This window comes from Felis catus, chromosome A2 (assembly GCF_018350175.1).
Source record: "Felis catus isolate Fca126 chromosome A2, F.catus_Fca126_mat1.0, whole genome shotgun sequence".
NCBI classification, from domain to species: Eukaryota; Metazoa; Chordata; class Mammalia; order Carnivora; family Felidae; genus Felis; species Felis catus.
The window spans coordinates 135,534,905-135,561,408 of NC_058369.1; the positions used below are offsets into that span (position 1 = coordinate 135,534,905).

A 26,504-nucleotide genomic window follows, 5' to 3' on the forward strand; every position below is an offset into this window, starting at 1 on the left:
CTTCCTGATCCATTTTTCAATTGGTTCCAAATTCAAGTGGGAATGATGGGTATTCTTTATGGATTCCCTTAAACTCCATTTGTCTTTTGGGCTTCTTTTTTCTTTTTCTTATTTTATTTTATTTTTTTTGAGGCAAAATTGGTATATAACATTATACAAGTTCCAGATGTACATAATTTGACATCTGTATACATTATAAAGTGATCACCACCAAAAGTCTAGTTACCACCCATTCTATAGTTGACCCCCTTCACCCATTTCACCCACTGCTCAACCCCCCTTCCCCTCAGGTAACCAACAATCTGTTCTCAATCTATGAGTTTGTTTTGTATTGTTTTGCTGGTTCATTTTGTTTTTTTTAGATTCTACATAAGAATGAAATCTGTATGATATTTGTCTTTCTCAGTCTGATTTCACTTAGTATAATACCCTCAAGATCTATCTGTGTTGTCACAAATGGCAGGATTACATTCTTTATGGCTGAGTAGTATTCCACTGTGTATATATACCACATACTATTTATCCATTCATCCATTGATGGTGACTGTGGCTGCTTCTAGATCGTGGCTATTGTAAATAATGCTGTGATGAACATAGGGTGCAGACAGTTGTTCAAATTAGTCTTCTAATATTCTTCAGATAAATACCCAGCCATGAAATATCTGGATCATATGGAAGATCTATTGTTAGTTTTCTGAGGAATCTCCATAATCTTTTCCTGGGCTTCTTATTGTAATTTCTGGGGAGGTTTCTTTGACTATCTTTTCCACATTCTTTCCTATTTTCTATTTGTCACTTTTTCAAAGCATCCATTCTTGTAGTTTATGGATGTTAATGTTTTCATAAATATTTATGAGGTGACTAATTAGGCTTTTAAAAAGTTCTCTTCTCATCCCTGAATTATTGTGTTTTCTTCATGAGGTCATTTTTCCTGCAATTTTTTATCTTTTTCTTTCATGCTGCTGAATTTAATCAAATATATGGTAGTCCTCGGACAGTCTTTTCATATTTAAGAATGACATCATAAAAAGGTGTTTAGGAATTCTGGTTATATGGGTGGAGTTTGTGGGCCAGAGAGGTTGGCTTTCTGGTGAGTCTGTAGGACACTGGCTGTTATGCTGGAGACTAACTCTGCAAAGCCTGGGAGGTTAAGCCAGACTTCCAGGAGTTGCGCTCATGGGTGGAGGGAGGGGATGGAGTTTGTTATTCCACCTATGTTTTTTTCAGTTACTCCCCATTTTCAGTACCATGCTTCTCTCCTGTGCTCATTAGTATTCAAATTTTTCTCAGGGCATCTTGGCTCCCACTTTGGCTATTGCCCCATCTGCTTTTTCTCCCCCCCCCCTTCCCATCTGCTTTTACTCTCCTATACTGTGGCTTCTCCAACCTTCTTCATCAGTTACAACTTCTTCATTTGCTTCCCACTTTCCAGAAATTTCTTTGGATCTCTCATTTCTTTGATCATTCTCTTTATTGTTGATTTAAGCCATTTTGATCCCATTGCTATAATTTTACTGAGGTTTCGGGAGAAAGATGTGAGATACTGTATGTCCTGTCCACAGCCTTGAGTCTGCACTGAAATATCTGGAAGGAGATGAGGACTGTGGGGTGGGGGGTGGGGGATTTCCCCATTTTCCATAGATATTTAACTGCTCCATTTACTTTTGTTTGAGCAAGTATTGTTTCATAGCAGGAAGAAGGAACACTAGAAAGAACTGGTTACAATGACTTGCTATCTCTCTCCAGTGTGTGATGGTGAAAGCTTCTTCCAAAAACAGAATCATGGCACCGGTCTTGTTTTCTCTTGTCTTGAATCTTTCCTAAGGACGACTAAAGGATCTCTTGTGCTTCCTTCTTCGATTCTTAATGGCTGCTGCTTAAAGGTTGCTGTCAAGATTCAGTCTTCTCTACCTCCTCTTGCACCTTCTCATGGTCCTCGTGGCTTTTCATGTCACCAAACTGGCCAGCAGGGTCTGCATCAACCCCTCTCCCCTCACCATTCACTTAATCCCATCTCATTTTTATTCTGTGGCATCCGGTGAAGAAATACTTACTCATTTGACATGACTACTTAAAAAAAAAATAAATTTGACTCCTAAGGACAGCAGTACTCTTTCGGTGTTTAGCCTCATAGAAACCATTTTTTTAGCTTACCAGATAACTTTTCTCAAAAAATCTTCAATAGGCTCATAATTGCTTCAGTGCTAAAATCTTACTTAGCAGATTCTTTATGTGGCCCTTAAATGTCTAATTTTGAGTATTTGTCTAAGCCTTTGGTTTGCAGAGGCTATTTTCTTTTTTTTAATTTTTGTTTTTACTGTTTGTTTATTTTTGAGACAGAGACAGAGTGTGAGCGGAAGAGGAGCAAAAGAGAGAGACAGAATCCAAAGTAGGCTCCAGGCTCTGAGCTGTCAGCACAGAGCCCAACACAAGGCTCAAACTTGTGAACCATGAGATCATGACCTGAGCTGAAGCCAAAATCAGACACTTAACTGACTGAGCCACCCAGGTGCCCCCGCAGAGGCTATTTTCTACTCTTAGAACTTAAGAAACTTCTAAATATTAGCATTCTGTACCAAAGAGACAAAAGCCTATTTTTTTAAGCTATAGAAGAAGGTGATACATGCATTGAGTGAGCTAGAACAATTCTATTTTATATTTATTTGCCCAACTTACTGTCAGAGCATAATAATGAAGCAGAACATCCATTAGGGTCTTACCATATGTCAAACCATGCTAAGCACTTTATACTCACTGCTTACTTAATCTACACAAACACTTCATATTCACTGTCTTATTTAATCCACACAAGCATGTAAGGTATATACTATTTTTACCCCACTTACTTTACAGATGAAGATATTGAGATACCTCAAAGCTGAGGATCTTGCCCTAGGTCCTACAGGCAGTGTGGCTGAGTTAGGATGTACCCAAACTGTGTCTGTCACCAAGTCCATGCCCCAAATCACTCTGCCGGTGTTTCTCATACTGGGGTTTGCCACTCCATCCCCTAGGGGTTCATGTTCTCTCGTTTCAGTGAGTTTTATAAAGGTTTTTACGTGTAGTGTTTGTATATCTAACAATAGTCTACAAAGAATTATTTTCCAGTTAGAAAGACAGACTTCTCCCAAGGAGAATGAAGTTTTGGTCTCTTAAGTCAGCTTTTCTGAAAATGGAGCCCAAGTAACCCCAGGGTGTCTTTGTGCAACTTCTTTACAAGATATCTCTTCCTATCAAGGGCAATCAACCCTATACTGTGTGAAATATATGCCAACTTAACTATTGACCTTGCCTTAGAAATTCAATTTAGAATTTATTTTAGCTCCTTTATGCTATGTTTTAACTAAATTACTTAGTTAAACTGGGGCATTCAAAGTGTTAGGACTTCACTTTTTAGTTGGGTGTATGCCACAAAGCAACTAGTATATTTCTGGTCTTATATCAGTTTTCCTGAGTGAAACACACATTAAAACATTTAATTTTCAGATGCTGGCTTAAAGCCAAGTACATTTATTAGCAATTAAGTCTTTTTGACAGGTCCACATCTCTAAGATGAGAGTTAGTGAAAATCAGACCAACTTATATCTTTCAAATATACCTGCTCTGGGACCAGGAAAACAAGGGATATTTATTAGCAACCTGTGCAGTTAATTTGCATATGCAATCATTTATTAACTGTCTTGAGCACTGTCATTCTTCAAAAACACTAACTGTGGGTGGGCTTAGCTAGGAAATATAAGGTGTGGAATTTATATTTGAGGAATTCAAGAACATTACCGTTGACTAACCATATATATAATAATTCTTATTGACTAATGAGGCCAGTCTAAAAAAATTTCTATGAATAATAGAACTTTACATGGAACTGTAGCAATTTTGTGAAGAGTTATTCTCTGCTTTAGGTCTTTAATTCTGGTTTTTGATTCATATGCTCTATAAAGATCTATAGTATCAAGCACATACTATTTTTAGGTCCAAGAAGGCAGGGCTGGGGTTGATGGAACTGATCTACCTTTTTTAAATGCATTTAATTCTACAAACTAAGACTAATTAGAAAACAAATATCTTTTAAGTGGGATTTGTGCCTCATAAAGATGTTCAACATTATTTAAAGGAGAGTTTAGATGAATACGAGGTTAAAACAATCTGGCTTTGTAATTCAGTTTGGTTTTATCATTTTCTATTGATATTGCTTACTTTTTGATAATGTGGTTTGTTTTTAATCATGTCCAGTTCTCTTGGTTCAGACCAATTATTAATTATTTATCTTAAGGGTCATCACAGGAAGTGATATCTTGAAAGTTTTATTAGGCCCAAGATTTACTTGCCTATAAGGCTGTGTTTATGTCTTGGAAAATATCCATTTCTTTTGACTTTGGACATGTTTCCTGTAGGCAGAACTTAGAAGTATCTGCTTTTGTGGGCCAAGCTCAGGGGAAAGGACACAGCACTGACCTTGAGAGGCACGGGTTTGGGCTGGGCATGGAACTAGAAACTCTGGATCCCTCTACCCTCCAAACTTCTCCCATGTAAAATATAGGATGCTGAGTTGAGTTTGAATTTCAGATGATCTCAGCTAGTAAGTAAATTCACTTTATTTGCTAATTGCAGCCACCCTTTTGGCCTTGTCTCTTCATATGCAAAATATGGAGAGTAAGGCCTTCTAGTCCTGCTTAAAACCTAGTGTATACATTTTATTTTATATGGAAATCCTCTTTGGGTAACCTGTCTAAAGTCATGCTCAAGTATTACAGCCAATATTCTGATTCCAGAGCCCCAACTTCCATACTGCCTCAGTCAAGATGCCGTCAATAGCTAAGAACTCCTAATGGATAGTCAATAGTAATGTAAAGATTACATTAAAAATATAAATATCAACACAGTTGTCACATCCTAATTTTTTATTAGTATACATCAGGAAGTGTAGTATGTACATCAGCCCTTAGATGTATATTTAAGGCTGAGGATAAACTCCGGGAAGTAAGAATTTCTTATAATTTTCCTAATCTGCTTTTTAAGGCATTAATTCAAACACATTCCAGAACATCTGAACTTTGAAATCTTTCACTCTTTCAAAGGGGACTCCAGACAAATTAAGAATGCATGAAAGTGGAACTTAAATATTTAATTTCTCCCCCATTGTCCTATGCCTTCCTGTTGCTTTCCCAAGACCTCCAAATCTCTCTGCATGGGGTTGGAGGCTGAGATCTGGCAGACTCAAATTTGCAGCCTCAGCCCCTATTAACTCTCAGTTATGAACTCCACCCTAGAGCTCTTGTCATTCCTCAACTTTGATGTTCTTTCTGCTCCAGTATCTTTCTTGGCCGTATAGTTCCTTCATCCTGGAAAGCATTTTCCCTCTCTCAACCATGGGAAATCTTTATCTCCAGCTCAAACACCCAGTTCTTTTGTGACACAACCTTTCTCTCCTCTGGCTAACTGGCCCTTTGGCTGATTTTTCTATTATGCCCCCGGCCTGGAACTTGCCGAGCTTGCCCTGTGACTTTGTCTCACTTGCCCCCTGACGAAAACTTCATTTCTTGTGGCCAGGAGCTTCTTTCTCTTATTCTTTTCCACATATGACTTAGTACTCAAAACTGCATCTTTCCCAGAGTTATTCCTTAATTATCCGTTGAACTACACTTAGTCCAATAGAACTTAGCTGCTCTCAGACCTGTAGTGCCATTAGTTGAAGTTTTCTGAATCCACCAAATAAGGCTAAGTTGCTTCAGGCATGCTGACAATGACTAGCAGTTATGTTTTTGGCATTTAAAACCACTTTTTCCCTGTTGTTAAAAAAGTAATACAAATTCATTTTGGAATACTTATGACATAAAGACATACACAAAGGGAAGAATATCATCATTATGCCACCTTCAAGGGCAGCTGCTGCTCTTTTTAAAATACAGAAACACTTTTTCTCAGAAATGCTCAACAGAGACAACATGGGAAGGTACACAAGGACATAAGGGTGAACACAACTGGGTTTGTACCCCAAGCCCTGTGCTTATGATTGTGTGACTCTCATTAGTCACTGCATCAGCGAAGGCCCACCTTGTCCTCTGAAAAGTAGGAATAATGCTTGTTTATATTCCTACAGCGTTTTTGGAAGATCCAATTACAAAACGTTTGATAGTATTTTGTAAACTAGAAAATAGTACATGCCTGTTTATTAGCATGTTTGTACCAAGGAGGAGTCTATGGACTCATGGAGCAATCGGACTGAATCCTAAATAATGGCTCATACTGGATTTGTGTCTGGCTCTATTACTAATGTTACAGATGACCTTCACTTCACTAAAGACAAAGGAATGAACTTCTGTGCACCACTGCATGTAAGGTTCTGTGCTGTTTGCCTTATTCTGGTCTTCCGTGGCACCATGGAATACTCTTTACATATGAGAAAAAGTGAATTTCAGTCAGCAAAGCCAGTGGTATTGCAAGATTAAAGCTAAGGTGGATCTGATTTCAAATCCCATATTCTTTTTATTTTCGCTGTAGTAAGAAAACTTTGGGGGAAAGTATTTTTATGGAATTCTTATCATGCAAATTTCTAGTGATTAAAGGGCAGGATTTGATTGGATACATGTATTATTCTGATACAGGTTCTCTTAGAAAAGTCAAAGAGGCTGCAATTGTTTCATCTAGTTGTGATCTAGTTGTGATTATTTATGACTATTTCTAAAGAGTAGACTAATGTAAAAGCTCTTTTCAAGCCTATGAAAGGGAACAAATGATGGATATTGACTAAGTAACTTTTTCTTGTAATTTGTGTATCAAAATATAATTTAGAAGTTTTCATGGCATGGCATCTTTAGACTTAGACTGTTGAGAGAAACTGGAACTTCTGTCTTGACAGAATGTTGGTTTTGAACAAGGTAGTTTCTCATTTTAGAATTTAACAATAATCTTAGAGGTGGAAAACTGGACTTGACCAGGGATGAATTTTCAAGTAAATGTGAAGGAAAAAACCATCGTTATAAGCTGTGACTAAAATAAAATGATATCCCAGAACAGAGGATCTGAAATGATATTACAGTACAGAGACACATGAGGGTGCTCTAACCAGCTGCTATCATAAATGAATTCAGCTGTTCAAATACTAGGGGAAAATGAAGGCCTGTTGTGTATGGCAATGTTGAATTCACTTTGTAGTGTTGGCTAAACATAACCTTGGAATAGATGTTTTCTCTTTTAAATAAAATGTATTGGTTCCTCGACCCACATTTTAAAAGGTAGAAGATGTTCATATTGGACAATCTGGGAAACACTGAAAAGCTCACAAAAGGAACCGATGTTGCTATCTGGTCTGAGAGGCTGGGATTTTCTAGAACCAGGCCAGTTGGAGGCTTAGCTCAGGAAGCCTGCCTTCAAACACAAGCCCAGCCTGTTCTCATTTTGATTCCACAGACCTTCTGCTGGTAGGAAGGGGGAGTAGAGACTGGGGGTCTAATGACCGCAAGAAGAGAATTAGAGACGCATGTTTATCTCAATACATTTACTCTCATTAAAGTTCATATTCACTGACATCATGCATCTCCTTGAAAAAGTCTGCCCACCCACCATTAATTAAAGCCACATTTTAAAAAGTCAGTGTGTGCACTTTTATTCCAATCAAAAGTAGCCTCCTAAGTTTTGCAGAGTAGGCAGGAGAATATCTGAGGCCTGACAGCTGTTCACCTCTACACAGTGAAGAATCATGTGATTTATATTAAAAGTCATGTTAAATCAGGGCTTACAATTTAATAGCTAAGATCTATTGTCTTGAGGAGGTGAAACATTCAAAACCTAATGGCCTATTAAGCAAAATTAACATTTATTTTGATAAGTCAACATTCTTTTGGTTACAGTGTATGACCATATGCCTTTACCTTCGCAAACGGTTCGAGAGATCTAAGTATACACCCTGCTTGAACAATTAGCAGCACAGTCCTATCAAAGACACCACACTTTATAACTTATACATGTGGTATCAATGTCAAAACAGAGGTCAATGTAAAATTTTTTAATCTAAACCACTGCACAAACAGTAATTACCAATAGTTGGAGGATTGCACAACCATAGTCTATATTCTTGGCAGTAGTCACTATAAGTTCATACATTCATGAAAATAAGGAATGTTGATATTTAAAGTTCAAGAAAGGTACTATTTGTAAACAGCTCAGGTCACACTCATTTCATTCCATGTGTTAAGCAAGACTTTCCTTCCAACTTCCTTTAAATGAGATTTGTTCTTTCCATGAGCCTAATAAAAGGGTTTTCATCCAAACAGATCTGCATTCTTTTCAATTCTTTTTTCTATTAAAGCCCTCCTGGGGACCTTTCAATTTTATGCTGATCTTTCTTTATATATTAACGTCAAGCACATTTTTATTTTGTGTTGATAAAAGACAAATTATGGTTATCTCTTCTCATTGGCAATTCAATTATTCTAGAATGGTTCTGACCAAATATTTGATTAACGTAGCCAGTTTGTGTTTCTTACACGAAGAAAGAGATAATGTGCATCATTCAGATTCTCTAGTTATTCTGGTCATGTCACCATGCAGAAAGAAATGGTACATCAATAGATCTGAACACTGGCTCCGAAATGGTTTAATCCTGGGCCAAAGTACCCCTGGGCTAGAAGCTGAAACCTGAGTTCTAATAGACTTTTCTACAGACTCTCCATATGACCTTGAGCGCCCAAGGGCCTCTTCATTCATCGGACAAATGGGGGTTAGGAGGTGAATAATGACTGGATACCCATAGTACAGGAAGTTAGTCAGAACAAGAGGATAAGGAGTCAGAGCATCCCTTTGTGGTATGCCTTTCCCTGGTCTGCTTACTCATCCAGGCCTGGAAATGACAAGGTGGGGCTTTTATGAATGAGAGTTGGGTCTGTTTCTAAAAAGAACATCCCTGAATCTAGAAGTCAACAAGCCATGCCTGGTGAGTTGCTTTCATGATGAGTTTGAGAGAAGATGCTCTGGGTCTTGATTCCCTCAGACACAAGCATTCAGTGCCCCATTGGTATGTGGGATGAACCACTATCCTCACCCATAGATTATATCTTCTGTCTAGATGATAGAGTATCCAGAGGGGCTATAAGACACTGGACTCTACACAATGCGAAATGCAATGGGTGGACTCCAGCTCAGCTGTGGGAAGGAAGGTGGAGTGCGGGTGGAGACATTTCAACCCAGTCCTTGGTATTCTTTAGAATATACAGCTGGGTGGTGGGGCGTGGGGTGGGGGGCAGTGGGAGGTTGGGACTGTACGGCATTTTACCAACTCTAGGAAAGCTTAAGATAAGCTCGGCTTAAGTGATTTATAAGGCCACGCAGTCTATAAAATGAGCACCATTGCTGTCCATACCTTCCTGCCGGCTCTGTTGTTGTGAAGGTTCATCAGGGCTCTGGCATCCTTTCCTTTCCTTTCCTTGGCATCCACAAATGCTCGGGCAAATTTGATCCCATAGTCAATGTTATCACTGCAGCCACCCCAGTCGAAATTTCCCTTGCTGTCCTTGGCCGTTCCCTTCTTCTTTGGATCACAGGAACAGGATTTTAATTCTCCTTGGCTACAGGCCCTGGTGATGGCAAACACAACTCCCGCTGAGGAGACGGCGTAAACAAAGGCAGATTCCCGACTACCTGAAACAGAAATGCTTTTCTTAAACATGGTCTGGAATTGCTAGTTCTGAATAACTTTCACACTATGGCTGTTTACCACTCACTCTACCTCTGGCATAGTCCACCCCTGGGCAAGAAGGTACTGGTGTTCTTGAAGGATTCTCTTCTAGAGCCAGGGCTCACTTTTGAATATGAATTGCTTCCGTATAATAAAAGCTTTTGTCAGTGTAGGTATGGGTGTGACAAACACCTTGGAGTAAATTAAGCGTATGAAAGGAAATGCAGCAAAAGCCTGCCTTGCCCACCCCTGGCTTTACCTTAGCTTCCTGTGCTAGAAGAGAGGAGCTCTCTCTAGGCTTTCATTTAACTTGTAATAGAGCCTGAGTTCTCCGATTTCTGTCATTCCACAAAACAGTTTGGTATTCACGCTACTGTAGCTCTCCTTGAAAAAACCCTTCCAAATTTGCAGGCCTTAGTGAGGACACTCCTGTCAGATGAAGGGTCCAGACTGAAATACTGAATTCAAAGAAACCTAGGGGCTGAGGTGGGAAGAGAATTCAGGCAGTAACCAGCTCTGTGTGTTAACACTGGGAAGCTTTGGCTCGGCATCAACTTTCACGAGTAATTGAGAGATTGTTGAAGGCAATATGCAATATCCTTGAGTTACATACTATGTCTAACTATTAAGGTGAATTTACTTTCTTCTGGAACACCTGCACTAATCACCGGTATTGGGTAAAAGACAGTGAAAAGCTTTTCTTTGGTTTTTCTGGAAGGAAACAAATTTACCGCCTATAATTAGACTTGGGCAAGAACCCTTTGGGGTGCTTTCTTAGAATTGTTCTTTATTAGAGCACAGGCTACTCTCCCTTACAGGCTGAAAGGTACATATTTCAGTGCAGTAACTACATTAAATTATTTTAATAATCTGTAGTAACTCATAACACGGTGTTGTGGTATAGTGACAGATATAAGGCTCTTTAGGGTCCGTGTGCACCTCATTTTTCAACTGGGGCTGTATTTCATTGTTATTAGCATGCCTCTTTATTAATGGGTGCTGCAGCAAATATATTAACAAGCAAAATAGCAGCTCAACAACCTAATGCCAACACAAGGCAGAAAACGGAGAGCCAGTCAGTGACTCCATGTGTGAAGACGAGTGTGACTTTTTGAACCACACAGCTGGGAGAACAAACCACCTTTTCGCATTGAAGTCCTGCTTGTTTCCGTTTGTCATTCGTTGCTAAAATTTATTATATGTCCCTTGCAATATTTGTTCTGCTAGTCTCATTATTAAAAATCAGGAAAACATATCTACACCATATTAAGTGGCACTTACCTCAGCCTTCAAAAAATATCTCCCCTGAAACCTCTAACCATCAAAAAAGGAATCAATCATGCCCCATATATAGGTAAAATCAATTATATGAATATTTGCCATAGGTAGCACTCTCCAGAGAGAGATGTGATGGTCGCAGAGCTCTTTTAAAGAGTCCCAGGTTCTATTATAAGGATCACAGATTTTCTAAGTGAACTGAGACGTTTCGCAAAAGAAGGTGACTAATAGATACTAATGTGGCTTAATCTCAGGCAGTGGCTTTCAGGTAAATAAACACTTTATTACACTCGTTTTATAGTTTAGGAAAATGCCTTGTTGAGGGTTACCCCCTTGGTCTGCTAAAGCCTGGTTTTATATTTGGAGTCCAGAGCCTACATTCAGAGAAATCACGGAGAGGGAAAATTCCAAATGCTTAATGTGTTTAGCACTAGTCTTATTTTTTAAGGAGAAAGAAAAGCAATTTTGTGTGGTGGTCTTTTAGGGGAAAGGTATGGAAGATATGGATGTAGAGTGTTAGTGATCAGAGAGTATTTTGAGAGCAGCAAAGGAATAAATTGCCTACGTGCAGAATTCATCCTGGCATAACTTGCAAACAATTACATTGACTTGTTGCCGAAAGATGAAAAATCACTTAAAATCTGCTGTGTTTCAGAAGTAATTTCCAAAGTAAAAATATCACCTTTCTAAATATTTGTCATTTATTACTCAAACACATTACTCAATAACTAGATGTTACTCTGTATATTTACACACAAAATTTAGCACATTGACTGACTTTTCATTTTACCTCCAGATGTTTTGGTATCATGTATATATACGGCCTTAAGATGTTTTCAGTTAAATGTCTTAGATGCATCACTGAAATGCTATGTGTGAAATAGTAGCACATTTCAAGAGTTGGCTTTGTAACAAAACACATTTTGATCTTGGGCCTCTTCTTAGAAAAACGGATTCTTTTTAAAGCCATCACAATATGAAATAAAATCCAAATCTAAATGGTGGTACTTAATTTCCTGATGTGGTTGAAGTTTCTCTAATTTTGAGGGTGAGATAAGTCAAGAAATGGCTATCAAGTGCATAGGCATCATTTTTGTTTGGGGCAGAATTTGGGGAGGGCAAAATGCTAGAAACAACACCTTCTGGAAGGTTAAGGGTCGTTTAGCTCGTTCGTCAAACGCTTGCCTGTTTTTTTTTTGGAAATTTACAAGGATGAGACCTACTCACCTTTTTTTTTTTTTTTTAAGGCTTATTCTAGAATTCTAGAGGCGTATTCTTACAGGAATATTTTTAGGTTTACTAGTTTGGTCTTTAGTTTCTCTGCCTATGGCTGGTGACAGTCTGTGGAATGAGTGAATTACAAGTGTTCCTAAAAATTCTTCTGTCATCTTCTAGCTCTCTGAAGCAAAAGAGGCAAACACATATTTTCCTTTTTTCCATGACCATGGTATATGTTAGTGACTTTTATGTTCTTCCTATCACTGGTGTTGGCCTTTGCCTTTCCTATCCATCTATAAGGAAATTTAGGTTTCCAAAAGAGAGTTCTTCACAACCTAAGATGTGAATTTCCCTCCAAGCAATTAATTGTAAAAATCTTTGGATAGCTTCATTGGAATTTCTTGATTATTTCCAGGATAAACTACTTTAGGCCAAATTCAGCCCTCCCATAACCAACACAAAATCATCACTGACAGTCATAGGAGTTTATATAAATGTCCAGGAAGAAATCTGGCCTTCTGTGAAGAATGGAAAGAAATTGTGTAGCATGAGTGTTTTAAGTTTTGAGTACTTTGGCAAAACACTCAGCTTCATCTGAAAGAACCCTGAAGGAAGTACAGCTTAGATTCTCTTATTTACCTGAGGCCTTAGGCTAAGTTGAACTAGCCCCCTTCCTCCAGTTCTAACCTCTTCCCTCTCAGCAACCCTACAGCCAGGATTAAAGGATTTTACAAATGAATTCCCAGCTTTCCTAGACATGCTATCTTTAGGATCAGTAGGCAAAACTGCTTCTTTTGATTTGTGATCTAAAGGTTTTTATTCAGTATGGAGACATCTGAATGGATTTTTCGCAGACAGATTTTGGAGGCGAACATTTTGTCAATGAGAAGTACATTTAATTTGCAGTGATTGAAAAATGATTGTGAGCACTTTGGAAAGGAAAGTCCTGATATAGCGTAAACACCGAGAGCCTGTACACAACGTGCCCGAAGATCACATGTGCTAGGTACTTGTAAACTCTCTTTGACAAGGTCCAGCACTTTAATTGATTCACTGGTGAGCTAATCTAGGTGAAGTCTTAAAATTCCATGCAGCTGAAATTGACTATTAACCTTTCAAAAATTTGCAATCTCATATTGAAACTCCAAAAGGAATGCAGAGGAATATAGTTTTTAAACTAGAGGATAAAATTGCAGAATATCGCAGTAAATTAACTTTAGGGATACACTGAGTGAGAGTACTACGCCCTTGGGGGATTTTAGAGACATTCAGTTATGCATTTGGCCTCATAAAACCCTAGGGCTGTGATGATTACATGATAGAAACACCCTCTGTTAAGCATTACCAAGTGTACAGCCTGGATGATTTTCTTAGGAATGGGGGGGGGGGGGCGCAAAAACAAGTGTAGTTTCCTGTTTCTGGGGTTCGCACATGAACTGTTGTGTTTTCAGTCAGATTTCCAGTAGCAAATGGGCCATGCTACTTCTTGAAGAATGCTAATGCCAGCTTAAGGGATGGGTATTTTTGGGTAACTGAAATCTGATTTTCAGTTAGTTTGCTTTGATTTTTATACCAGCTACTTCCCATATTCAGAACTTTTAAGAAATTTGTTATGTAATTAGATAGTGTTTAATGTTTCTTCTAAGTAAAACAGAAAAACAAACATGTACGCTTGAAAACTGTGTATTCATATTTCTCACCCCTATCCTCCATAAATACTATTCTGCCTAAAATGTTCCTGAAAAACAACATGTGCTCACAATGAGTTCATCCATTCATTCAACCATTCAATGAATGAATGGTGTCTGTAACACACAAGGCATCAAGCAAGTGCAGAGAACAGAGGCTAGTCCCTACCATGCAGAATATACAATCTACTGGGGAAAAGTGTTGAATTTAGACACAGAGTGACTCAAATCTGAGTAGCTGAATAGGAGGTGAAAGGTGTGAGCAGAGATTTGTCTCTGCTTCTTAATAAGCACATGTGTTTTTTGAAATATTTTTTGGTTGAAAAAAATGTTGAGTATTCCACTCTTATCTGCTCAAATCCTCTAGAAGGTTCAAGTCCTAGAAAGAATAAAAAAATCAAGAGAGGGGTGCCTGGGTGGCTCAGTCAGTTAAGTGTCTGCCTTTAGCTCAGGTCATGATCGCACAGTTCGTGAGTTCAAGCCCCACATGGGACTCTCTGCTGTCCGCTCAGAGCCAACTTCAGATCCTCTGTCCCCCACCTCCTCTCTGCCCCTTTCCCCCCATCTCAAAAATAAATAAAAACATAAAGAAAATTGTTACCAAAAATAAAAAAAAAGTCAAGAGGGCCCTATGGCTGCTTCCTCCTTTCTCCTGGAGACAAAATCTGATTCTGGAGGGACAGGCAGGGTTGTGACAGGATATGGATGGACACCGCAAAGAGCAAAAAGACACCAGCCTGGGGCACTATATCCTAACCCGTGACTGGCCTCCTCCAAAACTTTAGGCATGTTCCTTGACTTCTCTAGTCCTCATCTACAAAACAGGGACCAAAAAGAACAAACTTCTGACTAATTAAATGCAAGAAAAGGTGGGCAGGGACTTTGAAGACCAAGTGAGGGACTTGTATGTGAGAGGACAGCCCATGGAGCTGCACGAAGGCAGGAGACTTACTTCGGAGCAGGACCCTGCCGAAGAGGCTGTGATCTCTGTCGAGGGTGTTGCAGTTCCAGCGGTGCTGGCGGAACTGGTGCTGACACTCTGCAGTCCACTCGGCCACGCCTAGGCCAATGGCACGCATCACATCTGGGTGTCGGTGGCACAGCTGCCGCTGGCGGCTCACCAGGCCTGGCACATTGTCACACATCACCCTGGAGGAGCCACCTGTAGCTCTCATGTACCTGAATAGGACCAACACAGAGGTGGAAAAGCCATAATCAGCGATGGCTGGTGCCAAGTTTCCCAGGAGACTAAAGAGTTCAAAGCAGGGCTCAAATACGAATTCCTTATCCTTTTGGGGATATCAGAAAGCAAGAAGGGACCCAGCAGGTGTGGAGAGTGATCTGGTAGAATCCGCCCCAAAAACAGAGCAATGACTGTGTGTCTTAGACATGAAGCCAGGGCCACCTGATGGTGATCTGGCCAGGGTAGAAGAGTCAAGGTCTGCAGTCAGAGAATGGAGTGAAGGGGAGGGGCAATGCGTTTTGGGGAGAACCCTTCAAAAGCTTTTCCCAAGAAGACTCTGATCTCAGTGACCCAATATGTCTGAGGTTCCCTTTGGGGAAGTCGACTTTTTTTTTAACTTATTTTTTATTTATTATTTTTTTAATGTTTATTTTTGAGAGAGAGAGAGAGAGAGAGAGAGAGAGAGAGAGAGAGAGACAGAGCGAGACAGAGCGTGAACATGGGAGGGCAGAGAGAGAGGGAGACACAGAATCTGAAGCAGGCTCCAGGCTCCGAGCTGTCAGCCCAGAGCCTGACGCGGGGCTCGAACTCACGGACCGGGAGATCATGACCTGAGCCAAAGTCGGATGCCTAACCAACTGAGCCACCCAGGTGCCCCTGGAGTCAACTTTTAGAAGCAGCTTGCTCCCATTTATCTGACCTAACGTTCAAGTGTCTTTAGAAACTGTCTGTATCTGTCTAATCAACACCTGCTGGTATCTGATGTTCCACTCTCCTCACAGACATGCCCTTCTTTCCTTACCAAAGTATCCTTTAAATGTTTCCATTTTTCCAGCTCTTTTTGGCTTTTATAGAGAACCTTTGGAAAAAATTCTTTCTATTGTTATTAAGGACACTAAATGTTTGGAAGAATCAAACAGTGTTATAGCTCCATAAAGTACTTTTGAAAAGAAACTTTAACAAAAAATTACATCATCATCTCTACCCAGATGTTCTCTATTAGTTGTGAAATGTTTAGAAAGGTACCTTTTTATATAACCCAAGCTGCCATAGGTGTCTTTTGAAGCGATCAAACAAGGAGAATGTCTTTTTCTTGTATTTTCATTATTTTATATGATCATAAAATCGTTACAGCTGTGACTTCCAAAAAATATATTTAAGTGACAGCTGAGAGACAATGTGACAAAAAGCCTGGGCAATAAATAATGTTTATATGCCCATGGAAACAGAAATAGTCATTTTATTGAAAAATGGTCACTCTGATAAATCAATCTTTGATCCTATGTCAGCAATGTCAAGGCTAAACGCCTTTCTGTTCAAAGCGGCTTAGGAAGGAATTGAACCCCTCTTCCCATCAACGCTTTCTTTGCCTTGCTCCTTTGAAGAGCTCAGGGTCTTCCTAAAGTTCCCTGCTCTAGTCTTTAATTTGGCTAAGACTTCTTACTTTGGCCAGATTCTTTAAACAAGAGCCTACTATAATGGGTCCTTCTGAATTAGTATTTTAGTATCTGTTCTGAAACTTATAGGTTCAAGGACGTTACAGACCTTAACAACTCCACCTCTTTTCAAGATCAGAAGGAAGGGAAATGGAGTGAATCTTCCTTTGGAACTTTGAAGGACGATAGGACCTGTTACATATCAACATTCTGCCCCTCCTTTGCTATGCACAATAACTAAATAACAGACCATGCAAAGGACAGCAAAGTTACTCTTTGGGGGTGGTTATGAGTTTGAACAGGGTAGCATCTTAGAGCCCCCTGGGGCTGGATCTTCGAGTTAAGGTGGTAGTCTCTACCTGCAGGCAAGGCGTTCTTCCGCCCCACGGGGTGAAGCATTAGGAATGTGGAAGGACGGGAAATAATGCAAAATCATACGCGTTGGGTTGTGTAGCTCTTGACTGCCAGAATTGGCCCATCGGTTTATCTTGAGGCTATTTGGAGGGGGTGGGGGAGACGGTTGTAGTTTTCAAGGTGAATTTTTACACACACACACACACACACACACACACACACACACACACACACACACGCCTGTGCAACAGAGCTAGAGACCCGGCTAGCGTGTCTCTCTACGGGATAAGAAATTGGCTGATTTTGCTGTCGCTCAGCTGGATCCAAATCAACCAAACATCCGAGCTCTCATTTGAGGGAAATTGTGGGTTATTTTTTGGAGTTGTCAAAGCTGGAATGTCTTCCGAGGAAAAGCAAAGGAAGGGGCTGAGGCTGGGGCGGTGCGAGAGGACAGCAGCTGGGGTTTGGACGGGAATCTCGATGGCTGTGGCCGCGGGAAGCGCCACCGGCAAAGGTCTCTGTGGCTAGTTGCGTTCCCGACTCCCGTCTCCAAAATCCCCCTGCACCCATACGCGTGGACTTACCACCATGAAGAGCTGACCTCAGGGGTGAGCCAGGTCAAGAGCAGGGGGAGCCAGGGCCAGATTCCACCGAGAGGGGCGTTCATATTAACCCCCTTGCGTCCGCATCAGGTCAGACTCCGTGTGCGGGCGCCATGCGTGCCCCGAGCAGAAGCGCTCAGCGCCGGGAGCGCCTCGTCACGGCCGCAGGCGCCTCGCCGCGCCCCCGCCCCCCGCGCGTCTGCGGCGAGTGGCGAGACTCGCTGATAAAGTTTCAAACCACCAGCAGGGCGAGCGATAAAGGCCAGCCCTGGCCGCCTCGCCCACAGCCCAATTCCCCAGGCGCTGCGAGCTCGGGCAGCCCGAGAGCTCTCGAGCTCTGCGCGCCTCCCGCGCGCCCCAGTCCGTTCGGCTCCCCGCCTGCTGGGAGCAGCCGAGGGAGGGGGTGCGGCGCCGGGTGGGGCGGGGGGCGCGGGTTTTACACAAGGGTGGATGCAGTGATGGCAAGAGGTGTCTGGAGATGAGGTGAGGCGGGGAAGGAGGAGCACCTCTGCGTGGCCTTGGGCACCCGCGGAGGGAGGCACCTTTCGGGAAGCTCCTGGTCAGAGCATCAGTGGGGCTCCTGCCACAGGACCGGTGCTCCAGATAGGCGGATAGGCGAGGCTACCCTCCGGCACACAGAAGTCTCCGAGAGTGCAATGTGGGAAAATGAAGGAGAGGATGAGGAGATAACTGTGTACAGGATGCAAAAATCCAGGGATGATTTTCAACTCATTGCTCCGCTTCTCTCCCAAAGCCAAAAGGAAGAGCGAGTAGAGATTTGGGGCTGCCGAGTAGTTGCCGGGCAAGGTTGGGGAGGGCGGGGCCAGGCCTCAGGGAAATGAAGACCTGTGGCCTTGATTCCTCAGAGCTGGACTTATATACCGAGCTCGCAGGGTGGGGAGCCGGGAGTCCATGACCCTCCGGACCTCACCCAGGCAACCTCAGCCAAAGTGTCTGGGGAAGATGCGGTTTTTACGCACACTCAGTTCCTCCCCGGCGCAATGGAGCGCACAAGATCACATAGGGAGGAACCAAGGCAGCGCAGAGCTGCCGGGGGTCTGCGCTCCAACGCGGGTCACGACTTTGCGCCTTGCGGGGGTAAGAGGACCCTGGGTCCTGGATCTGGGCCCCCGCGCAGAGCCAAGAGAGGCTCAAGCTCGCGGGTGGAGCATCTTAAGCAGCAACTGGCTTGTAGCCCCGCCGTTTATCACCGGAAAGGAAGGAAGACCAGGAACTCGTGGCGGCCGTGAACTGTTCCATTGCTCTCTTCCTGGGGTGGAGGGACCCGCCGCCCGCCAGGGGAGCGTGCCTCGGGGAATGGGGAATGTGTGTGCGTGTTGAGGGTGGGGGTGGGCGCTGCATTGTTTGCAGGGCGAGTAGGGGTGGCCGTTCAGATAGGAAGGACGGGCTCTTTCCCCCCCTCCAACGCCCCCCCCCACCCCCACCCCCTCCCAGGGCCTGGACTAGCCGGAGCATCAGCCCTTGCTGGGCGCGAGCGCGGTGAGAGGCTGGATGGGGCCAAACTCAGAAACGCCAAAAACCTGAAAGATGCTGTCATCGCCACCCCCATCCCCCCCGCCGGTCCCTGGCAGGTCCAGCCCCTCCCAGCCTGACCCAGATACATCCCTGTTTGGGTCCGGAAAGGGAGGGGAGGGAAACAAGCACCGCGCCACCCACGACTCGGGAAGAGCAGGGCTCTGCGCCAGGGCCGCTCCATATCGCTGGGCCGCGACCCAGGGGAAGTTCTGGTCGGTCTGTGCCGGTCGTGAGGGAGGGGTGAGGAGGGCGCGGGGCAGGAGAGGGTGGGGGTTGCATTTCTACTCACAGCGTGTGCTCACGCTGGTGGTGGCGTGTAAAGCAGGGTGAGTGATGTGATAGGCACCGAACAGCAAGAAATAATCTCATTTACCTCTTTGCTGATGCTCACAAACCTCTTTCCTGGATGAAGTAGAAGAATAAGCTACAATTTACTTCCACTCTACTATGTCCTGTCTCTTGTAGTAAATCCAGACACTTGGGACATGTGGGAGAAATGAGTGGCCCCAGAGGAACCATAAGTTGCCCAATTTCACTTTTACCGGCAAATAACATAGGGGTGTGGATGTGGATGTTGGGAAAGGTAGGCAGCTGTATGCTTCTGTCATGGACTATAAGACCTGAAACTACCCAAAAAAGCTCCTCAATCTCCAAGTTCCACCCACCTCAGCACCTCCTGTGCTCTCAGCTAAGGGGAGTTAGAAATACAAGGAGTGTGGCCATCAGTTTAGAGGCCCTTCCTCTCCACCCAGGGAATTATTGAGTGGCCAGGACATCTGCCCTTCAGTTGTTGGTGAGGCCATTGGAATGACCTAAACCTGAAACAGACCTCCTGGAAAAAGAACGGACCATCCCCAAAACTAATTAAATCCACTTGAAAGGACTTCATCCTGGGGCAGGAGAAGTACCACATGACTTGCAGAGAAGGAATCAGCCTTGGGTAAAAGGCAAAAGCTGAAAAGTTCAAGAGAAGCTAAATCCAGATGTGAAAAAAAGGTCCACCCAAACACCCCTTCCTGACCTGTCTGGAGGCAGTCTGGACCAGATGACTTGTCTCTTCCAGATCTGTGATTATATTTCCCTTCATTCTCCACCCCTATTCACTTATGACCCATTATTAGCCTGTGCAACTCTTCGCCCTGCATAGCAGGTCTGACTTTCCTCAGTCCTCATCTGTACCTGTCCTTCAGATGGACCCTTCACTTTGAAGACAGTGTGTTCAACTACTAGAGGAAGTTGGGAAATGCTCAAGAAAGTTAAGAGGAAACAAAGTTATTGCAATTCTCATTTCTCTTGCAATAAAAACTACCACCCTAAAGAAGAGCTAATAAATAATGAAGTAAATTGCATATGACTTTATGCTATAGCAGATGATGAGGTAAAGAAAGGCAGGGTTCAGAGTGCCACTCCATCTATAGATGTCTGATTTTTTTTATTCAATGAGAAATTTCAGAATTGACTGTAAAATTCATTTACAGTATACAGAACCAGATTCTCTTTCTGGAGATTAATGTTAGTTTGCTTATAACTTCAATATAGCATTGTAGCCAAATGAGTCAGTCTATTTTCTCAGTTAGATCCATTGTTTGTCTAATCTCCCAGGGCAGAGAGAGAACTAATTTACTACCAAACCATCTCCACCCTCTAAAAATGGAGAGTTACTTCTTCAACCAAATAGTCATTTGTGTTTCAGTCTGAACTGGCTTCTTCCTAAGGCAGTGACTCCTAATTTAGCTACTCACTAACCAATGATTCAAAGGTCTAGTATCTCCAACTTAGATTCAGTGACCTTAAGAGAGAACATTTTGTATTAACAGGATGGGTCAAGATGGAAAAGAAAAAATACATCTTTTTATTTTCTAAATCTATGAGTATCATATACATTACAACATAGATTACATATAAAATAACAACATAGAATATTTATAATTATAATCTTTTTTTACTTTATAAATCTATACAACTAACAGTGTCACATACGTAACATTAATTGTTTGAAATTTTAAGTTTGTTTTCAATGCACTTAAAAACATTGTCCCTTGGGGCGCCTGGGTGGCTCAGTTGGTTAAGCGGCCGACCTTGGCTCAGGTCATGATCTCACAGTTCGTGAGTTCAAGCCCCGCGTCAGGCTCTGTGCTGATGGCTCAGAGCCTGGAGCCTGTTTTGGATTCTGTGTCTCCCTCTCTCTGACCCTCCCCGTTCATGCTCTGTCTCTCTCTGTCTCAAAAATAAATAAACGTTAAAAAAAAATTTTTTTCCCTTTTCCTCTTTAGTCAGTCCTAAAAAATTTTATTAAGTGCATTCTTACCTATTCTTTGTCAGAAATTCCTCTTAGAAAAAGTTAAAACTATCAGTGATTTAAATCTCAGTATGTATTTAAATGTGCACCAAAGACTTGCTTCTAGCATGGGATGTTCCATGACTATCCCATAATTGTCCTGGTTTTTCAGCCAAAAGGCACTTTTTTTCTGAGGTGCAAGAAAGCGGAACCCATGTCTTAGGGAGAAGTTAGAGTTTTGAGTTGTTGAAGCAGCTGAAATTGGTGGGGTAGCATATCTGTAAGTAGGTAGCTGTGAAAAAGGGAGCCCTAAAAGTCTACATGAAGACTCACCATGGGTCCTTGGCTAAAAGCTGAGCTGAATATAGACATATTAAGATTCTGCATAGCCTAGTAGAGATTGCCTACTGCATATCACACAGTGTTGAGAGACATTCAAGTTCCATCTCAGTGGGGTGGAGAACATCATTAAGCTTTTCAACCATTCACTTTAGATGTTAGAAAGATCATCTCTTTAATGTAAGCGGCACACCTTTGTGTAGATTTAGGTCAAAGATTCAAAACTTTGTTTCCCCACCTCACATACTCAAACAAAGAACAAAAACAAGATAGGCCAAAGGAAATTTACAAGAATAAACCCAACACTCATTAAAGGAAGACAACATAATCCAACACCCATTAAAGGAAGACCATATTGTAGAATTTACAATGTTGTGCATACAATAAAAAAAAATAGGAAAGTGAAAAACCAAGAAAATGTGACTTATACTCAAGAAAAAGAAGTCAAAAGAAACTGACTCTGAGATGACCCAGATGTAGGAATGGGTGGGAAAAAATGTTTTAATAGCTTATAGTTATGTTCAAGCATTTAAAGGAAAACATGATTACAATGAATAAATAGATGGATAATTTCAGTAGATAAATGAAAGCCATCAAAAACAAATGAAAATCTAGAACCAAAAAGTATAATGTCTGAAATGAAAAATTCACTGAATGGGCATAACAATAGGATGGAGTTGGCAGGAGAAAGGGATGATAAACGTAGAAGATAGAACTTATCTGAGGAACAGAGAGAAAAGATACTGGAAGTTAAAGAAATGTAAACTCATATCTGTAGCACAATATCATGTAGTCTAATATATGTGCAAGGGGAGTTCCAAAAAGAAAGAAGAGAGGAAATGTGAAATTACATACATGTACATGAAAAGACACTGAATCAGATTTGTCCAATAGGATAGAACACAAGAGGGCCAGAAAACCCCAAGCAGAATAAATACAAAGCATATCACACCTATATACATTATGATCAAACTGTTTAAAACCAAATATGGGGAAAAAATCTCTAAAGCAGCCAAAGGCAATAGATACATTAAATACTAGTGGACAAGAATCTGAATTACAGCTAACTTTTCATTAGCGATAATTGGAGTCAGGAGTCAAAAAGCCCACAAGTGTTTAAAAATGCTTAAAGAAAAGAATCTAGTCCACACAGAATTCTATAATAAGTGAAAAATATCCTTCAAAATTGAAAGAGGAGCTGTTCTTTGTTTCTTCTTCTTCCCCTTACCTTGGGAATAAGGATTACACTCCATGAATAAGGGCAAAACTGACACAGAGCGGCACCAATGAAGTCTAAAACCAACTCTTTTTTTTAATTTTCTTGAACGTTTATTTATTTTTGAGAGAGAGGAAGAGACAGAGAATGAGCGGGGGAGGGGCAGAGAGAGAGGGAGACACAGAATCTGAAGCAGGCTCTAGTCTCCAACCTGTCAGCACAGAGTCCCACGCGGGGCTCGAACTCACGAGCCATGCGATCATGACCTGAGCCAAAGTCAGACGCTCAACTGACTGAGCCACCCAGGTGCCCCTAAAACCAATTCTTGACAGGATCAAAGTGAGTCATAAGAAAACTCAACTCTCCCTGAAAGAACATAGTATCATTCAGGGTCTCTATACATTTTCATCCATCATATCCAGCATCAAACCTAAAAATTGAAACCCAGCAAGCAAATCAACAGAAAACAGACCCACAAGTAATTTAGAATTTTGATATGAGTTAAAAAATAACTTTTAAGAGTTCAAACAATAACATAATTTTAACAGAGACTTGAAACTCATATAGAAAACTTAAATAAAAATCCTAGAACTGAGGGAGGGGAAGAGAATGTGTGACTGAAATTAAGAATTAGATAGATGGTTTGAGGAACTGCCTAGAATCAACAGAACAGTGGACTAGTAAACAAGAAGAGGAATCAATAAAAAATATCCAGATAATGCACAGAATTAAAAGGATCTAAGATATAGGGACACTTGGGTGGCTCAGTCTGTTAAGCATCCGACTTCAGCTCAGATCATGATCTCGCAGTCCGTGGGTCCCAGCCCCACGTCAAGCTCTGTGCTGACAACTCAGAGCCTGGAGCCTGCTTCAGATTCTGTGTCTCCCTCTCTTTCTGACCCTCTCTTGCTCATGTGCTCTCTCTCTCAAAAAACAAGCAAAAAAAAAAAAAAAACCCATTAAAAAACATTTAAAAGGATATAAAATACAGAAAAGAAAATAAGATATAGAGTGAAAATGTCTAACCAGATATAACTGGAGATCTGGAAAAAGAGGAGAGAGAGAATGGGACTAAAGAAATATTTCTGAGAATTTTCCAAAATGATGGAAGAAAGAAACCCACGTATTCAAGAAATCTACAAACATGAAGTAGAACAAACACAGGCAAAAAACCATTCTTAGGCACATCACACTTAAGTTGCTGACAAAGACAAGGAGAAAATATTAAAGCTGCGTGAAAAGACAGACACCGTAGTTTTATGGGAGAAACCATAAGCTATGGTTGGCTTTTCAACAGAAACTATTGAAATCAGAAGACAGTGGAATGACATTAAAAAAAAAAAAAAGAGGGGTGGTGGGTGGGACTGCTGATCAGGAATTCTATAATCATTGTAAGGATCCTTCAAAAATGAAGACAAGGGTGCCTGAGTGGCTCAGTTAGTTAAGCATCCGACTTGGGGTCAGGTCATGCATAATCTTGCAGTTCATGAATTTGAGTCCCGCATCAGGTTCTGTGCTGACAGCTCAGAGCCCAGAGCCTGCTTCAGATTCTGCGTCTCCCTCTCTCTGTCCCTCCCCAGCTCATGCTCTGTCTCTCTCTCTCAAGAATAAATAAACATTTAAAAAAATGAAGACAAAACCAAGATGCTTTCAAACAAAAGCTAAGAAAATAAGTACTAAGCCAGTTCTTTAGACTGAAGGAAAATTATATACCACATGATATTACGGAATATCAGGAAAGAATAAACACTGGGAAGAGTAAATCTGTGGGAAAACATAAGATAGTATTAACTACCAAAACAGTTAGGAAATGATTATAAGATCTTGTGAGGCTTAAAACATGTGGAAGGAAAATGTATGACATCACTAGCACAAAAAGCAGGCGGGGGTACTCTGATTCTAGGTAAGATGAAGTAAGTACACCTGGCCTCTCTCACTGAATACAGAGATAAAACTTGGAAAGAATGCATAGAGAAGCTATTTGAGGACCGTGAAAAGTAAATGGTAGTAGGTGGATTAAAGAAAACTGAAATTTTAAGTACTAATAAGTTAGGATGAATTTCTTAGTTTGTTATCTCCTCTGGTATCCTGCAGGCTGGACCCAAGGTAGTCAAATACTTGAAGTGGGTACCTTGCATTGATAGAGAGACCTACAGGTGAAGTCTCCAGAGAAGCCCTCAGGTTTTGATTCAAGGAGCGTGAAAAGGGACTCGTAACATACCAGAGAGAGTGGAGGAAATCCCCTCCGTGCCATCACCCAACCCCATTTCTCTTATACCTGGCAGTAGTGATAATGGCAACAATGAGAGACCATATGTGTCTAAAACTCTAAGAGATGGGAAAAATCCTCTCCAAAAAGAGTAGCTGTGGTCTCAAGAAAGCAGGACAAAATTCCATTGCCTTCTCCCCCTCCCCACCTGACTTTTTCTTTCTCTTCTGCTGTGTGGCTCCAGAAATGGGTAGTCACAGAATGTAAGTGGCAGAGTGAGATAACTAAAGCCATAGTTCCTGCCCAGAGGACCAAGAAGGGGATTCTTTGAGAACCAGAAAATAACTGGTAAGTCAGGGAGAATGAAGAACTTGGGAAAGTGATCCTGTAACATTATATGTGAACTCCTGTGCCTACTTCCTAAGCTGTGTACATGTGAATCTGACTCTAAACTCTTTGAGACAGACCACCTCCCAGGTTCCAGACAAACCATCTTACACACATGAGAAGGGCATGAATGGCATCGCAAAAGCTTTGAAAATTAAGATAACATTAGAACATGAAGCCACAGAAAGTTGGGCAGAATTTTTAGCCTGAACACAACTGGGTTGATTGTATGCTAAAACAAGACTATCAACATCCTCCACAGAACTTTTTTTTTTAAGTTTATTTATTTTTGAGTGAGTATAGATGTGCACGTGTGAGTCAGGGAGAGGCAGAGAGAATGAGGGAGAGAAACCCAAGCCGGCTCTGCACTGTCAGTGCAAAGCCTGATATGGGGCTTGATCCCATGAACCCTGAGATCATGACCTGAGCTGAAATCAAGAGTTGGATGCTTAACTGACCAAGCCACCCAGTGCCCCCATAGGACTTAATCTAGACCCAGAGTCTCTTAATAATCTATTCAAAATATCCAGGATACAATCAAAATTGCTTGGCATGCAAAGAACCAGGCAAATTCCAAAACATATAGGAAAAGGTAATCTATAGACACTAATTCCTAGGTGACACAGATGATAAAGTTATCAAAGACTTTCAAAGCAATTATTATGAAAATTCTCCACGAAGTAAGGATGAATACTTTTGAAACAAATGGATAATAGAAAATAGCAAAGCAACAGAAAACAGAAAGAGGAACCACACAGAAGTTTTAGAACTGAAAAATGTATACACTATCTTTCACAGTGATATAGTGAAATATCTATCTCACTAGACAAGACCAAGAGCAAAATGGAGATGAAAGTGTGAGTGAATGTGAAGACGGATCAATAGAAATTATGCAGACCTAAAAAACAGAAGGAAACAAAGACTGAACGGAAATAAAGCCTCAAGGATCTGTGGAACAATTCCACAAGGTGTAACATGTCATGGAATTCTAGAAGGAGATGAGAAACATCCCATTGCAACAAAAAATATTTGCAAAAATAATGGCTAAAAACTTCCTAAATTTTGTCAAAGGTATAAACCTAGAGATTCTAAAAGCTCAGCAAACCC

At 41.4% G+C, this 26,504-nt stretch overlaps 1 protein-coding gene across 1 annotated transcript in view; it reads right to left on the reverse strand.

The window, feature by feature from the left end:
* WNT2 (Wnt family member 2) overlaps positions 1-17,804 on the reverse strand; it is a 44,801-nt gene extending 26,997 nt beyond the window's left edge. The window contains 3 exon segments of the mRNA NM_001168699.1: positions 9,359-9,636; positions 14,810-15,036; positions 17,415-17,804. Of these exon segments, the coding sequence (NP_001162170.1) occupies positions 9,359-9,636; positions 14,810-15,036; positions 17,415-17,497 (588 nt within the window). The 5' untranslated portion in view covers positions 17,498-17,804.
* Positions 17,805-26,504: the final 8,700 nt, after the last annotated feature.